General features: G+C 47.5%; 1 protein-coding gene across 6 annotated transcripts in view; it reads right to left on the reverse strand.

Annotated features, from left to right (window-relative positions):
- Positions 1-4,186: 4,186 nt before the first annotated feature.
- The window catches only part of DAPK2 (death associated protein kinase 2), a 100,238-nt gene continuing 86,674 nt past the window's right edge, over positions 4,187-17,750 (reverse strand). For 5 of the 6 annotated variants that reach the window (XM_016141097.2, XM_016141094.2, XM_016141096.2 and 2 more), the window contains one exon: positions 14,855-17,267. In XM_016141097.2, the coding sequence (XP_015996583.2) occupies positions 16,659-17,267 (609 nt within the window). In that variant the 3' untranslated portion in view covers positions 14,855-16,658. Of the gene's footprint in view, positions 4,872-7,183; positions 7,268-7,385; positions 7,476-14,854; positions 17,268-17,750 lie in introns of those variants that run through there. The other variant, XM_016141099.2, reaches the window with a different exon arrangement.

The raw sequence follows: 17,750 nt of genomic DNA on the forward strand, positions 1-17,750 counted from the left end.
AATGAAATGTATATGAAATGTTCTTATTGCAGAACAGGTTTTTAAAAATTATTGTGAGTTTCTTTTTTTTCTTTCCTTTTTCTTCTACCTTCGGGGAGGATCACTGACTCACAGGGGCTAAAATACTTACACAATTATTTCTCCCTATATACCATAATCAATCTTTTTTTTAGATTAAGAACTGGGAACACAAATTTTATTCATTAAGTAAAGTCATTACTAAAACATGTACTGCAGCTATATATTATGATTTGGTAATGGGCGGAAAAGGAGTGAAAAAAAGAACTAGTGGGCGAGAGGGTAAAACAGGAACAAAGAAACTATTAACAGGAGGTCACCAACTGTGTTTCTGCTTTTTGAAATGTCAATTAACCATTGTTTACAGTTCTTTAACTACTCCAATCCCTAAGCCTATTAAGATTTGCTTAGAATGGATCCTCTCAGCAGACCACCAAGGAAGACATTATTCTTTGGGGGGCACAACAGTGAACACAACAATGTCAGGATGACATCAAGCTGTGGACCAGATGGAAAGAAAATTCTACAAGCCTGTGCCAGATAAAATTCTTTGTGACATCCCCGTCCTTAATTTAGCTCTTTTCACATGTACCTACTTTGTCTGTATAGCTCAGGGCTTGACTGTTCTTTCATAGAGATTCTGCGGTTTACCTCTTATGGTATGGCTTTCCTTTGCTTCCAAAATAAGGTTTTCAGCAAATAAATATGTGTTATGCGAGAGGCAAAAGCAAATGTGATCTAAGATCTGGAGTCAGGAAAGCAGGTGAGATTGACATTAAAATGTGTGCATTAAAATATTTATATGCACATTTGTGAAATATTAATGCAGCATCCTCCTAACACACAGACAAACACTCCAGGGCAGAGCACCCTCAGACCTCTTTAAAGACCTGCCTTTAATGAGCACAGCTTTTGTCCCTAGAAATGTTCCATTCGCCTCAGAGCACGCTATGGTCTCATTCAGCCTTGAAGTGTCAGCTGGTCAATGTATCCTCTTCAGAGTCTAGGAACACACCTGGTTCCCCCTGCCCAGATGCTCCACTCCTCTTCACACCTGAAGGGCACCAGCCATTTGCCAGCAGAGAGGCCACAAGGACTGAGCCCCTGTATGGGGTGGCATAGGTGCCTGGCTCTGGTTGCTGGGCCTCAAAGAGATCCTCAAAGGATGCGTATCCTCAAAAGCTCCCCCCACCGCCCACTGCCTGGCTTGTCTTTTCCAAGAGATTCTGGGGAACCCAACCGGGGCTGTCAAACACCAGAGAGCTGGGCTGAGGGGACTTGGTCAACAGAGCTTCATATAACCTGGATGAGGAGAAGGCCAGGAGGAACAGTCTGTGGGCAGGAAGGAATCCTGGATTACCAGGACCTACACAGTGTGGACCCTTTTAGGGCAGGGCCCTTGTCTGTTCTGTTTGCTGTCCTACCCCCACATATAGAACAGTGCCAGGTACATATTGGTTCACTGACTGACTCGTGGCCCATGGAGGTTGGCTGCTGAGATGCCCCCACCTGGAGGCAGTGTCCTTCACTGTGAAAAGATGGATAGCAGCAAGTGTGACCATTTCTTCCATTTCCGGCAATGAAGGATGAGTCAGGGAACAGTAAAGAAGAGATGAGAGCTTATTTAAAATGAAGCAAAGCGAATAGTCCATCTGTTTCCTGAAAGGTCTACCACAGTTATTCAAGCTGAAGAAATGAGCACTGTACTAGGAGTCAGGAAGTCTGGGCTTTTCACAGATTTGCTGTGTGATGTAGAATAGTCACTTCCTCTCTCTAGGCTTCAGTTTCCTCTTCAGGAAAATGTAGTAGTGCTATCAGAACTCCAATGTTTTTCCTTGAGTGTGTCTGCCTGTGCACACTGGCCCAAAGAAATGCATGAGCAGCAGTTTGCAGTATAGAAAGGAAAAATAGTTTAATATTGAATTGGCCAATTCGGAATCAGGGAGCTTATGCTTCTAAAACCTTGACTCCCTAGTGGCGTGTAGGTTTAGATTATATTGGGCAAAATAGCAAGATATTACGGGTTAGGGGTTTGGGGGCGTGCTAGGAGCTGATTGGTTAGAGGAGAGGTAAGGGTAATAAACCATTTCTTTAAGTCTCGAGGAGAGGTGTGAGGGCTTTTCTGGAGTGTCCCTGTCTGGGCTCATGGGAAAGTAGCCAGGAAGGGGGTTCTTCTACCTTAGAGCTCAGGAACTGAAACATAACTTAAGATGTTATCTTAAGCCTGCCAGAAATCCAGATGGTGACCATTGGTCAGGTCCAGGCTACTGTCTTCTGCTGCCTTGGAGGTTTGCCGATTATCCAGCAGAAAGGCTAGGTCTCTGAAGGGGGAGAGAGGGAGGGAGGGAAGGAGGGAGAATGCAGGGCAGAGAGAGAGAAAAAGGGAGAGACATGGGATGGGGGTGGGAGGGAGGAAGGATGATTTCTAGAGCTAGGATTTAAAGCTAGATTTAATCAAAGTCACAAGGACCCTTGGTTTCAGTAGTTGAGCCAAATTCTGAAACGCTAACCCTATGGTCATGATTGGAAACTCAAGACCAGGTTTGTCAAAGCCATTCACTGCACCCACCACTACACTTTACTTCCTAGGAGCTCCCAGTGACGCCCTGTTCCAGAACGTTCCCTGGTGATTTATGTGACCAGCCACATCCAAGAGCCCCGTCCGTACCAGCCCAGGGGCCCTGAACCCAGTTCTAAGCCTCAGCTGTCTTCCAGAGACTGCAGTGAAGCACAGAGCTGGTTCCACCTGAGAACCGGGGACGCCCAAGAACTACAGGTCAACCACAGAGCTTCCTTCAGCAAGCTTGCAGGGCTTCTCCATTTCTGCCTGGAAGCTTTTCCCAAACTGGACTGTCTCTGTTCCTGTGGGGCCCTTTTGCTCTGCATCCATCAGCTTGGATGAAGACAACTTGGCCCCCTCTCTCATAGGACGCGCTTAAAACCTGCTGCTGACAAAGGAAAAGGGTGCCCCCCGCCCACCCTGTTTTCCCCCAGTCCCTTTCCTTTCTGACCTTTCCCCCTTTTCTCCCTCTTCTTCCTGGCTCACTTTCCCCCGCTAACCTTCCAAAACTTTCATCTTTTTTCCACCTCTTCCCACATACTTTTTCAAGTCTCAGGGCCTCACCCTGACCCTTTTCATTTTTGGCTTTCCAGGGCTTCTCTTGGGTTTCCGGTCAGCAACACTGTTCTTTTGGCTGGAAAACAGGGCTCCAATTTCTGTGTCATTAAGGTTCCCTTACTATATTCACTGAAAGAGCCAGGTAATCTATCTCTTTTTCCTCTCCTTTCTCCCCGTGAGTCTTTCTTTGCCCTTCTCCATCCACATCTTTAAAAAGTCCCCTGCTCCTATTTTGGCTATAGTTGACAGGTATATTAGTTTCCTCGGGCTGCCTTAACAGAGTAGAAGAGGCTGGTGGCTTAAACAATAGAAATTTTATTTTCTCACAGTTCTGGAGACCAGAAGTCGGAGATGGAGGTATCGGCAGGGTTGCGTTCTTCTTGAGGCCTCCCTCCCTGGCTTGTAGATGGCTGTCTTCTTCCTGTGTCTTCACATGGTCTTTCTTCTGTGTCCTTATCTCTTCTTATAACACTAGTCATATTTGATTTAGGGCCCATCCCAATGACCTCATTTCAACTTGATTACCTCTTTAAAGACCCTATCTCCAAATACAGTCATACTCTGTGGCACTGGAGGATAAATTCTAGGGGTTTGGATAGAGGTCCCCAATCCCTGGGTCATGGACCGATACTGGTCTGTGGCCTATTAAGAACTGGGCCACATAGCAGGAGGTAAGAGGCAGGCAAGGTAGCAAAGCTTCATCTGTATTTGCAGCCGCTCCCCAGCGCTAGCATCACTGCCTCAGCTCCACTTCAGATCATCAGGCATTAGATTTTTATAGGAGCATTGGTCCCTGGTGCCAAAAAGGCTGAGAACCACTGGGTTAGGAGACACGACTCAGCCCATACCAACAGGGGTGATGGTAATAGTGGTAGAAGGAACACGGGCATTACACGCTATATCTGGGCTGATTTTCTTGGACGGTAAACCTTTAGCAAAGAATGGAGAAGGAAGTCCAAAGAAGATGGTTCAGTATGACCTTCTGAAATACCAACCCTGGGTGCTCCCTAAAGAAAATCAGATGTCGATAACCCTAAAGAAAGCCAGGTATCAGGTAAACCAGAAGTTTAATAAAAATGAAAAAAAAAAAACTTACAATATAGTGGCTGACAATGGGCTACTTTAGAATGTCTGATTTGGTCAGCCTGATATGCTGATTCAATGTGGATTCTGAGAGGAGACAGGCTGGCCCCTTGTACCCCAAGATTCATTTTGCTCGCCTGTCTTGTTCCCTTGGGGAGGCCTCTGTCCTCCTGGTATAATTTTCAACCAGGCTGCTTCTGAACACCCTCATCCTGTGAGGAAATCTGCCTAAGTCTGACCTTCACTCATGATGATGATGCTCATTTACGTTGCTTTCTTAAGTCTACATCGTACCCCAGGAGTTCTGCAGTTGGCAGACAGGTAAGAGCCTGTTTTTATAGAGAATAAGAGCTTCAGGAATGCTGGCGCCTCCTCCATAGGAAACAGCCACAGCTCCCAGGGTCTCCGGGCTCCCCTGCGAACTCTTCTGAAACCTATAGGTCCATCTTTCTTGCAAAATGTTCAGAAATGCAAAATGCCTGGGTGCTGGTGACGTGTGAACCAGAAGTCTGCACAGAAGGGAGGCTCGCTAGACTTAGGCCTCCCTGGTGGCCACTGAGAGCTGGGCCACTTAGGAGGTACTGCTCCTCCTCCGGGGGTGGAGGGCTTTCCTCTTGGCGATGTCCTCTTCTGTGTCACTCTCACAATTCCTCTGGGGGAAAAAAATTTAAAAAATGAGACCCAGAGCAAGAGAGTCATGCAATGCCACGAATGGGGTTGTGCTGGGCAACCTGGCCTGGGACATCTGGGCCAGGGCCCCGCAAGCCAGGGAGGTGGATGTTGAGGGGAAAACTGTTGTTCTGTCCAGAGACTGGGCGTGGGTGGGGTGGGTATGGGGAGGGACCTGAAGTAAGGCCACACCAATGGCCTTGAGGCCTCCTTTCCAGGAGAAAGGAAAACAGGTAGGTGAAACCAGGCACTGGAAGAAGCCAAATTATAACAATAACAAAAATTACATCTGGTGGTTGCCACATGATCAAAATCACTCTGATATGTGGTCTGTGGGCTAATGGGTCTCCTGAACTCAGACTATAGAGCAGGGGGGTGGGGAGCCACTGGGACCTCCCCAAGCTCTCGAACTCTAACGGCCCCCATTCCACAGCCTCTTTTCTTTGGCTGGCTAAGGCTACGTCTTGAGCAAGACTTGCCATGTAGTTTTTCCAGAGAAATGGCTTCTACCCTCCATTTTCACGAAAGAGAAAAAGAGTAAAGTACATTCCATGGCTAGACCAGAGCTGAAGCAGCCACCCTAGAGGTCATAGTGCCTTTTTCATTCAGGTCACATCGATCTCATCAAATTATTAAAATGATTAAAAGAAGAACTAATTCTGAAAAACTTAAGCAAGTCATAAAAATCTGTGTAAGATATTCAATTTTAATGTTTCCTAAACAAAAGGACTTTTTTTTTTTTTTTTTTTTTTTTTAAGGGAAGTCCTCTTGGGAAAACTTTATAATAGATGTCTGCGACTCAATCCTTTCCCACTTGTAGGGTGAACCATTGAGCTGATGGTGCTGAGCATCCAAGTAAAAAGAGGACTATTTTATAATGTTTGCACAAGGACAAAAATTAGGATAGAAATTTATAGTCTTTTCAATACTTTCTGGTCCTCTTTCCTCATGGCTTGCACTATTTTAGGGCGACTCAGCTGAAAGGCTTGCCTGATATCTGCCATGTGCCTTCCCAAGGCCTTCTCTCCTTCCCTTGGCCTAAGCCACCTGGAAATCCAAGGTCAAGATCAACTTTAGCTAACTACATCCTGGACCAAGCCCAGCTATAACAATAAAAATAACTCAAGCTCTGCTGAATAGCAACTTTTTAACATGCATCAGAACCAAACAATAAAAAAGTAAGCTGGGGAAAGTCTGCCTGTCATTAACGGGAATTTTCACAGGGAGAGACACCAGTCCCCTTTTATAGCAGATGAGGAAGGTGGCCAGAGAAGACACATGGCTTGGCCATACCCATACAGTTGCTTCGGCCTCAGGAGCCATAAACCCTCAAGTCCTGGGCAAGACTTAGAATCAACAAGAGCTCAGGCTGAAGAAAGCGGTCCCTAGGATGTGGGGTGGGGGGAGGATTGCAGGGGCTGTGCCAGGTCCTGGGATGTAGCCTGAGTATTGTGCATCCTGAGGATCCACAGGGCTGACTGCCCATCTGTCTCAGGTAGCTGCCTTACAGCCCCTTCCTGAGCAGGAGTCACATTATGACCTGACCTGTGCCATCCCTGACACTGGCCCTGCATTTGAAAGTCTACAGGAGGATTTTAGGCAAGAATAATAACTGTTAATATGTATCAAGTTCTTATAATACGAAGTTCTAAGAAAATGTCATCATTTAATTCATACGACTACCCTGTGAGGTAGGAACTATTGATAATCCCATCAACAAATGATAACATTTTAGTGCAGAGAGGTTAAGTGATTTCATCGAAGTCACATAGCTGGTAGGTGGCAAATGTGAATCCTGGCTGTTTGGCTCCAGAGACCACACTCTTGACCAATATATTATAAGTCCCTCAATTTAAATGTATACAAAACAGTAAGAAGCTAATCAGATATAAGCTATCATTTAATTATTATTATCATTAATGTTAATCTAAAGCAAAACGAATAGAACAATTGGAACATGAATATAAAGATCCTATCCTACAGATCTTTGGATTGCCAGGAATAAATTTTAGATTGCCAGCAGGCCACCAGTCCTCAGAGAAAGGCTGGGGCAGTGGAACAACAGAAGCAGTCCCTTTGGAGATCCACCAGGAGAGGGTTTAAGGTCCTCCAGAAGCTCCTGGGCCCACCCCAGTGTCCCCCTGAACACAAGGCCTCCAGTAATCACACAGTACGAAGGAGGCCAGGACCGGCAGAACTGGCTGTAAACAGTTAAGACCCATCTATTCCTCCTCATCCCTGAGCTCCAGGCCAATACAGAATTCCATCCCAGAAGAGGGCACGACATTTACCCACCAGGTTCTCATCTGGCCTCAGGTGCACCTTCTTCATCAGGGAGCGGGTAAGGTGGTTACACAAAGAGACGATGCTGAAAGAGAGCTGAGGGAGGGAGAGAAAAGAAATGGGCAGGTGAGAATGTCTACAGAGACCTGGAGGGAACCAGAAACCACCTGGGCCCCCTACAGCCCCATCACCCAAACCCGAAGCCCTGACATACCTTCCACCGCCTGCGGACATACTGCTTCTTGAAGTTCTCCAGGTTGACCACAGACTCCCTGCGCACGAGGGCTTGCTGGTTGTCCACCGGCTGGGAGACAAAGCAGAGCATGGCAGGTGACACTGGGCTTCGGAGGACAGCCACCCCCTCTCCACAGAACCCCCGACCACACGCTGTCTTTAGCCTGACCCTGGCAACTCTCCACCGGGCAGGGGATGCAGAGAGATGTCACACCGAGGGCGACATTTCTAGATACCTCGGCTGTTCAGGAAATGTCCTTGGTGCCCTGAGCTATTGTTACCATAGCCAGACACGCACGAGCCAGCTGGGCTGGAGGCTCAGCCCCCCCACCCCCCACCGGCAGGAAAGAGCAGGTGGTAGGGCTTTCAATCACGGATCGCTGTGGGGAAGGGGCATTGTACGGCAGCCTAGGATGCCCACTGGGTACTGGGCAAACGGGCCCAGAAAAATGGATGCCTTGTTGTCATACAGGACATCGTTACTCCATTCAAAAACAAATGGAAGGAATTAGGGGCTTTGATGGGAGTCGAGAGGAGACAGGATGTGTTGTTGCCTTTCAGGACCTGGCAGTCAAGTCTCAGTTTAGAACCTGACTTCCCCAAGAAACCTGGCATGGCTTCTCTGAGCTTCAGTTTTCTCATCTCATCTTAATAAGTAACATTGTGTTACAGGGTTGTCTAGAATAAAATTAATGAGGGTATGTAAACTGCTTAACCTAGAGGTACTCAGTGCCTTCCCCATTCTCTCTTTTTAAATTTTATTTTATTTAAAAAATAGCTTTATTGAGGTATAATTAATATATCAAAAAACTGAGGGATGAGCCCATCCCCTCTTGAATTACTCCTCTTTTGTAAAACAAGGTTTTCCGAGCCCAAGAGTTGGGGTTCAGGGATTCTATTGGACCTCCTGAAATAGTTTGTGAGTTTTCGTGTGTAAACTTGTACATTGATGTTCAGAACAGCATTATTCCTGTGTGGAAACAACTGAAATGCACATTAACTGATAACTAGCTAAACAAAATGTGGTCTATCCACGCAATGGAATATTATTCATAACAAGGAATGAAGTACTGATACATGCCACGTCATAGATGAACCTCGAAAACATGTAAGTGACAAAAGGCAGACATGAAAGGCCACTTATTATATGGGCCTATTTACATAAAATGTCCAGAATAGGTCAATGCACTGAGACAGAAAAAAGATTAGTAGTTGCCAGGGGGCAGAGAGAGGGGAGGATGCAGAATGACATCGTTGCACAACCTGGCGAATACACTAAAACCCACTGAATTGTATACTTTTAAATTGTAAATTTATGAGATGTGAATAAACAAAAATTTAGGGTGCGGATACACATTTCTCCGGAGAAGATAATGCTCATTGATCCTCAAGGAACTCCATAGCCTCAAGAAAATAAACTATCTACCCAGCTCTAATTCTTTCTCTCTCCTCTGACAGCCTCTTCATAGCACTGCCTCCTTTGGCACCTCAGTGACTGCTGAGTGAGGTAGCTCATTGGTTCCTGAGTGTTGGTCTCGTCTCTTAACCACACTCGGAGCACACCTCCATTCTTATTTATTTTTCATCAGGGCACTAGGCACCAGGGGAAGCCCGTGCACATTGCTGGCCCGCACTGCTCTGGATTGACAACGTTCCCCCAGGGGGTCCTTTCCATGTCCACCCGACCCCCATCCTTCTGGAAGGCCTCTGTGCATTTCAAAGCCCAATTCAAATGTGACCTCCTCCAAGACAACGTCCAAGACACATCTCTCTCCCCAGCGTGACCGAGATACATGTGAGCTCCCTTATTACCTATATCACTCATTTTGGTCAGCTCTGCAGTGGCGTTGTCCCACTAATGGAAAACAACTGGAGGGCACAGAGAGAATTTTCTTCATGTGTTTGTCAATGTCCCCTGTCCCACCCCGAGCAGACGACAGTGGGTACTTAACAGTTGTAATGTCAAATTGTTTCCCTGAGCCGCTGAAGAGACAAACTGGAATAAAATCCTAGGACTTGGGACCTGCTCACTCCTGCCAGAGAGGCCAGGCACCTGGATCAGTAGCCATGACCCTGTGATGTGGGGACAGCTCTGCCTGGGAGTTAGCTGAGTTCTGTGGGGGTCAGGGAGCAAGGAGGAGAAAGCACACAACCTTAACACAAGAGGGAAGACGGGAAAGCCAGGGGCGATTCCTCCTCCTAAACTAGAACACGGTGGTTTTGGCCAAAGAGTGTGGGAAGAAAGAGGGGAGGGGAAGGCAGAGAAGGAAGAGAAGAAGAAAGAATGAGGGTGCTGAGAGGACCACAGACCACCCTCTCCCGGCTCTGTCTGTAATTGCTTCTCACCTCCTCTGCCCCGCCTGCAAGCCCAGCCCTGGGGCTAGGTCTCACTCAGAAGGGAGATGCAAAAGCGGGCAGAGCCTGCCCATTGCTGGTATCGAAGCCTTCCATCAGCTTCCTGGCACTCTGGAACGAACCCAGCACGCTCACCAAGAACCCCAAGGCCTGTCTCATCTGGATCCTTCTCCAATCTGATTTCCTCCCTCTCTCCTTCCTGTCACTGTGGCTCCTGTCACACTGGTCTGCTTGCTGGTCCAGGAACACAAGGCGTCAGGGTCTTTACCCTTGCTCCTTCATATATTCCCTTTGTCACTTTGTCCAGGTCTTTGTTTAAATGCTACCTCCTCAGAGAGCCCTTGACCATCCTATGTAAAACAGCACCTCAGCTGCCCCATACAACTCACTGTGCCTGCGCCCTACTTCTTCGCAGCATGTCAGTGACATTTTACTCCGCGTTTACTTGGTTTTTGTTAGTCCCCCTCCCTTGTACCTCCCAGCAACTAGTGTCTCCTTTCCAAGGTGATTTTCTGCCTCCCCCCAACCCACAGGACATCTCTACCTCTAACTTTATTAACGTCTAAAATGCACTTTTGAGCCTAACCCTTGCCTGAGGACACTTGCAGCTCACTTGGAGAATTCGATGAGGCAGGATCAGTAGCCACTGGGAGGAAAGGGACTTCTTTTTATCCACTTAATGATTGGCACCCTTGCCAAGGCAAAGATGCCTAAACCCCGTGGCTGGAAGGTCAGCATGCAGGTTGGGGGAGTCCGTTAATGAGAATCCCACCTTCCAACTGGTTCAGCAGTGCCAGGCACTGAGTGGAGGGGCCCAGCTAAAATACAAGGTGCAACCACTCCCAGGGACCATTCACGGGAGGTAATGCAATTACTTCTAGGGCCCTGTGTATAAGCTACACAAAGCAGCACCAACTTTGAGAAGGAGGCCACCCAGGCTATAAATCTGTCAGGCTGGCCTTTCTCAATCAATGGGCCTCCTTTGTTGCTAAGAGGCTCACCAAATGCTGACATTCTCATCTAAGTCTTGAAAGTCAGAGAGGTGTAAACTCTGTAGTTAAATCTGTTCCCAGAATAAAGATGGCACTAACATTTTAAATTAAATTGGGAATACGAGGGGGAGATGGAGCTATGTTATGCCTTCTACTGACCTCGCCCCACCTCTATGCAAACAAACAGTGCCCACGTGCCAGCCTGTGGTCCTTCACAGACACCAGAGAGTCTGGGCAATTCTGACCAGGCTCCTAGGAGCATGTTTGGTGTCTCAGAAAAATGTTGGGAAGGGAGGCAAGAAGACAATGCTGTGGCTGAAGTCGGGTTTTGTTTTGCAGATGTAGATGCCTTGAACAAGCCCAGCGGGGTGTGCTAGGTCAGCGCCCACATCCACAGAGCAGGGAGATGAAGCCCCGGCCATCCTCCCATGCATAAATAAGGAACCCGGCTTTTTCAAAGAGGCACTCTAAAAGATTATCTCTAAATACCAGGCCTTCTCTAGAAACTACAAACATATTGAACTTTTCAAACCTCCATCTGTGCCATTTCTCCAGCCCCATCTTCCACAGAAAGCCAGGTACCCACTTTTTTCTCTTGCCCAGGTCTGTCACTCTGGCCCTCCTTCTCCCCAATCTCCCTTAATATAGGTGACGCCTCCATCTCTCCCTTTTGCTGGCTGTTTTGCTGGCTAGAGCCTGGGCCCTGCTGGCTTTACCTGCAGCCTGAAAGGAGCATATGAGGCTTACAGGTGCTTGAGTCTCTGCCTCCTTATAAATGGGCGGGGAGAGCTGTAGGAAGGATGTGTCCCTGAGGGTTGCCCCTGTAACCAACAAGCCAATGGAAAGAGGTAGGAATGCCCTTTTTCTTGCCTGACCTCGGCTCCCTTTTCTGAGTTAGGTCTTGGCATAGGTACACTCTCACTTTTAATCCCCTTTCTGGGACCTTCAGTTTTCTGAGCGATTTTTCATCCCCAGGAAAAGCTTGAAAGCTCTCCCTCCTGTGCTGTTACAGAAGACAGGAGACTTGAGAGACATAACAACCAAATGTCATGCGTGGACTGTGTTTGGATCCTGATTTGAACAAACCAACTATAGCAGGACATCCTTGAGAAAAGCGGGGTTGTGAGTATGAACTTTGTACCCAGATGATATTAAGGAATTATTCTCGATTTTGTGAGATGTGATGACGGCACAGTGGTAGTATTAAAAAGAAAGTCCTTATCAGAGATTCATGCTGAAGAATTTATGAATTAAATATGTCTGAAGTTTCCTTTAAAATACTCCAGAAAAAGTAGCGGTAGAGATGAATGACAGAGGACTGGCTATAACTTGCTCACTGTTGAAACTGAATAATAGGTACATGAAATTCACTATATAATTCTCCATACTTTTGTGCAAGTTTTTAACATTTCCAATAACAAAAAGTTAAAAACAAAAACTCTCCCTTTTTTAATCTCTGTAATCTCCTTCTCTTTAATTTCCATTTAACAGTCCAGGTTCCTGACCCCAATCTGGCCTTATCCCCATCCCTCCAAATTCTACTTGGCACCTTCTCCACAAGGCTACATTTGGGGGGAATATGGGGGGAGGGAAGACCTTCCCTGAGAATGTTTCTGTTCTCTGCCATCCCTCTTACCCTTTCTCAATCCAAATTCATCTTTCTCCTGTCTTCTGGACTATTAGGTACCTCTGTTTTATCGCTCATCATAGCTTTTCCCATCTTTCAGTCAGTCGGGTCCCCATCTGTCCCAGACACTGCATCTTTTATTTAGGGGTTGTCTTGCCCTTATCTGTCACTTTCCTCCAGAGCCAGAGAACAATCAGTGTTTGTTCGACTGAACTGGCCCCTTCTGCTCCTCAAATAGGCCTACTGCTGGGTCTCCTCTCAGGGCAGAGCCTTCTTGACAGGCCAAGTTTCACAGACAAAGGAGAAAAGGCCACTTGGTTCCACAGACATTTACCGAGGCCAACAGTGGGGATGGTATCTGGGCACGCAGCCACTTCCCACATGGGCTGACTGCACCCAGTGATGGAGTGAGGTTGGAAGCCACCATGTTCATAATCACCTATAGGGGAGGGTGGGTGGTGCACCGGTGCCGAGTGGGGTGCATGGAGGAGACTCCGGCTTCTTCTGCCATTATTACTCTACCCCACCAGTTATCATGCCATCTCCACCCTTCCCAAAGCAGAGTAGAGTAATCGTGCGCCATGTGCATCTGCTTCAGAGCAGGGGCAGGCTGCTGCCTTCCCCAGGAAGCTTTCTCAGCCTCCTTAGAAATCGTTATTCAGGAAGCTGTCACACACTCACCCTTCCCTTCCCAACAGTTAAGATTCGTGTTTGCACAGAGCACAGAGGCCAACCTTTCATTCATGGCCTAGTAAGTGAAAAATCTGATGGCAGATAAGCCTGCCCACAGAGCACGTCCCCTAGGCCTTCCACCCCCTCGGTACCAGTGCCATGGACACCCGGGAACATCAGCCCCACCCTGCCCTTGAGCCCCCTGTTAAGATGTGCAGAGGAATTCAGCAGGTCCTCTGGCTGGGCTCTCCACAGGCCCCCCTGGGCTTCCCTCAGCATCAGGTTTGGATACCAAAGGGTGATGGGAATTGGACTGGCCAGGTGACAGAGTAAGGTCATAGTCCTCTTTAATTTCCCTGAAAGACTTGGAAACATTTCTCAATTCACTTCGATTTGTCTTTGGAAACTCTTAGTAGAGAAAAGGATTTGTTTATCAATACCAAGGACTGGACACAAACACAGAGAAGATGATTCCACTGCTGTGAGAAAAACCTCTCGTGGTTCTGACTAGCTGGATGACGTAAGACAAATCCTGTCTTGGAAAATGCTATAAAATGAGGGTGCCCAGTGGTCCACCGCTGAGGACCTCTCAGCACGGTGTATGCCTGATGCCACGATTCTAAAATAGCCACTTCTCCCTGCTTCTTCCAGGTCTCCCTAATTCAAATCAACATCTAACTCCTTTATTGCATTTTATTTCTACCTTCACAAGAAAGTTTCTATTGAGTTGCTCATTCAGGGGCTTCCTTTCCTCAGGAAACCTGGCTGCATTCAAGGTCTGTTAGCAAGGCCAAAGAGACCTTTGATATTTGCGGTGTCTTATGCCAAATGAGTACATCATGCCCCATGATAGGGCAGGTAAATTCTTGAAGAGATTGTAGATGGGCCATATGTACCAATTCTTCCAAGCAGGGTGTAGGAAACAGCTTTGCCATCTTCTGTTGCTTCCAAGATGCACATTTTTGGCTCTCTGAAATCAAGACTTTTCTTCCAGTCAATGGCATCATATCATCACTATCGGCCTGAAGCGAAGGTAGATGTTCGGAGAGATGACCATGCTGCTTCTGCCAGCCATCTGGGGCCTCCCAGCCACAGACTGTTTGACATTAGATTCTCTGCTTGAGGTTCTTTTGGGTCACACTGATTGTGAAATTCAGAAAGCAAACCTGTATGAGGACCACCGACTTGGGGCTCCTATTCTCAGGGGAGGATTTGTCATTTGATGATGTAGTGTCAAGATGAGGACACACATACTCCCTTGCTTTCCTTTTCTCAGAAAGGCTTTATTTTCTCAGTGAGGGTGTCTCAGCTTTGTGTGTGTGTGTGTGCGGGGTCGGGGGCGGGGCGGATCTCCTATTGGACTTCCCATCTCAGGCATTTTATCTTTCTTATTTTTGGTACATAAAAGAATGGTTCTTCTTATATTAGAGAAAAATACGGTTTCTTACAGTTGATCAAAAAATTTAATAATATATATTATATTTGAAATGATCCAGCATGCTAATAGAAAAAGAGGCAGGATTTTGAAGAAATGGTTTCATGGAATCTCATGTCTCATCCTAAACTACTTCCCATCTGTGCAGCTCACTGGGCATATCCCCCCTAGCATATCTCGGACTGTTGTATAGCCTGACACCTATTATGGCTCCCCATGACTCTTGGGATAAAGGCAGAATTCTTTAATATGGCAAAACCCTGCTGATCCTGCCTCCTCTCTACACTACACTCTTATTCTCCCCTCTCCAGCTTTCTTTCTATCTCTGCAATTTCAGCCTCCCCCCCACCCCCACCCCCCACCCCCGGCCACCATAGAGCCTGGCATGACAGCTGGGAACAATTCTCTCTCCCTGGGTTGCTTCCTGATCTCAGCTCCAGCGTAACCACTTCAAACTTTCCCTGACTGGATCAAACCCCCAGTGCAGGCTCTTGCAGTGTTGCATACTTCTCTTTCATAGCATATGTCCCAGCTGCAGTTCTACATTTCTAGAATGTTCTTGATTAATGTTGGAATCCTTCACTAGACTGCAAACTCCATTGAAGAAGAAAACATGCCTGTCTTCACTCAACTTTGTATCCCCAATGCCAGGTCAAGTGCCTGGCAGTTGGTAGGTGCTCAGAAATTTTTTGTGAATGGATGCGTGGATGACTCTGGGCATATAACTTGCCCCAGAAGCAGAGAGTAAATGCCTGTTAGCGGAAGCAGAACGGACATCAGGAGACCTCCACTTCTGCCACTTGGGCAAATCCCATCTTCTCTGTTTCCTCATCTCCACATTGAGAATAACATTTACCCCACCTATCTGACGAGGGTGTTTTGTGAGTCTGTGAAGACACTTTGAACCCACACATCTGTTTTCCCACCCCAAGCTTCTAGCGCAGCGCTGGGGCCACATTCCATGCTCTGTCTGTGTGAGCTCACTGACTGGCCCCTCCTCCAGGAAAATGGTGGTGAGATCACACAGTTCTCCGGAAACTTGGGGTCAGGAAGGAACATTGAGCCTTGTGCTTCCCAGTCTTAATGTCCACCCTCTTCAAAAACTCGCATATATTGTCTCAGACCTTTCAGGGCCCAGTGCCCTAGGTGCATAATAAAAATAACCTGCTTGTCGAGTCCCTTTTTGTCTTCATTCCCAGCACGAGGTTGGGGCCCTCAGCCTGAGTGAGGAAACTGGAAAGGGTGAGATGTGCCCCTTCGCTCCTATTCTGCAGGCCGATCTTCAGACAGGCGTAGGGCTGGAGAGGAACAATGAACTGCACCTGCTAGGGCACACTGCTGGGGACAGTCATGTGACATCATGACACAATCCATCTATACCTGGCAGAATACATGAAGTTGCTTACTTTACCTCTGAGATCTGAACTTTAGTATCATGGTGGATATTTATAGCAAAGCCTCACAATTTCTTTCCCTATATCTCATCTTAGAGTCAGGCATCCTCAGTTTCTGTTTCATCTGTATCAACGAGCTATAAATGACCCTGGGTAAGCCATTTTCTCTTTGAGTCAATTTCTTCATCGGTTACATAAAATAATACTAACAACAACAGTAATACCATCCACCTTCCTGTCTCTCAGAGTTCTTTTAAGAATCAAAGACAGAAGCACTTGATAAGTGATGTCAATGCAAATGAAAAGTAATATTTTCTCTATACATTTTAAACCCCTCCTTTTGCAGCAGGAAAGCACCAAGCTAACTTAGTGTTACCCCTGCTTAACTCAGATATTACCCAAGATCTACAATTCATAAGGCATATGGGCAGGAAGTGAGGTGTATACATATCCATTATTACAAATCAGTTATCAAACATCTCCCCAGGGGCTCGCCTTCCATCCTCTGGAGAAGGATACTTTGAAGGGTATTCATTCTCAATTGTTTAAAAAGCTTGGCGGCCCCGCCATCCCCACTCCTAGAAAACTGGGTTGGTGAGAGGAGGTGCGATATGAATAATTACCCAGCTCCTCTGTAATTCTGGATTCTGTCAAGGAGGGTAGAGCTATGCTACAAACACACATCCCTGCAGGATAATTCTAGCTGTTGCCCACCAGGGCAATTGGAAACGTGCTTCTGCAAGCCACCCAGGATACGTTACTGACTAGATTCTGGCTCTCAGAGCTTCAAACTGGCCAAGACTTCTTTGCTGCCTAATCTATTGAGCAGCTCCACTAGGGACTCACTGGTATCCCAGGGGAACACGGAGCCCAGGCCATCTGTGCTCCCACTCTCCAGCTGGAAGCTGCCCACCCGTTCCTGGATCCACTGTAGGTCTGCCGAGAGTTCTTGCCTCAGAGCTTCATACTGCATCTGCAGATGGTCCAATTTCTTGGTCATGCTTCCAAGGCTGGACCCTGTGGCCTGGAAGTCTTCTCTCAGGAGCTTCTTCAAGGACTCCACTTTGCGAAACTCATACCTGAGCTGGGACAGGTTGTGCCAGATGCTCTCTCTCTCTTCTCGGTACCAAGCTTCCTTCTCATTGAAAATAGAGACCAGGGCCTCCACATCATCCTGGATGGTGTCATGGGCCTCTGCCAGGACACGGCATCCCTGGTCTACCCAAGCCACGTCCTCTACCACACGAGCAAAACGCTCAAAGTTGACATAGGTGTTGTTGGGGGGCATGCTTGAGTGGCATTTGAGGGTGTACTCTCTCAGGCGCTTGGTCTTCAGCTGGGTGGGCTCTGTCTTCCGCTGTTCTGGGGCTCTGACTTCTCCTTCGGACTGGTGGGTGTTTAGACAGAAGAGCCAGAATTAATTTGACGTCTGCTCCAAAAGGCAGTTTGAGGTGTAGGCGGAAGGCACACGAGCAGCCTTTGGCATTCACTGCATGCAGCAGCAGGCCATGGGGAGGACCAAGGTGGGATGAGCACCCCCGCAGACCATAAGCAAGGTCAAGGAGGATGGTGGTCCTGCCTGAATACTTACTTCAGGGTAGGGTGGTCCACGGCCTTTAGAGGGTCTTCACACGCATAGCATTTAGGGGCGCTCACACAGACAAGCAGGCTACAGCAGAACTCTGCAGGCATCTACTCAAGGGCAGGAGCACACAGACCACGGCTGACAGAGGAGGGCTGAGGGGACTCTCTCCTTCAGGGCCAGTTAGCTCCTGGGGCCCTGGGAACACTCAGCAGGCTGAGCAGGGAGGCAGCCCGAGAGACTGCCTAGCTTTGTGCTCTGGGCCCACCCCAAACCTGGAGGGCCCTT

This window comes from Rousettus aegyptiacus, unplaced genomic scaffold (assembly GCF_014176215.1).
Source record: "Rousettus aegyptiacus isolate mRouAeg1 unplaced genomic scaffold, mRouAeg1.p scaffold_m13_p_3, whole genome shotgun sequence".
Taxonomy (NCBI): domain Eukaryota; kingdom Metazoa; phylum Chordata; class Mammalia; order Chiroptera; family Pteropodidae; genus Rousettus; species Rousettus aegyptiacus.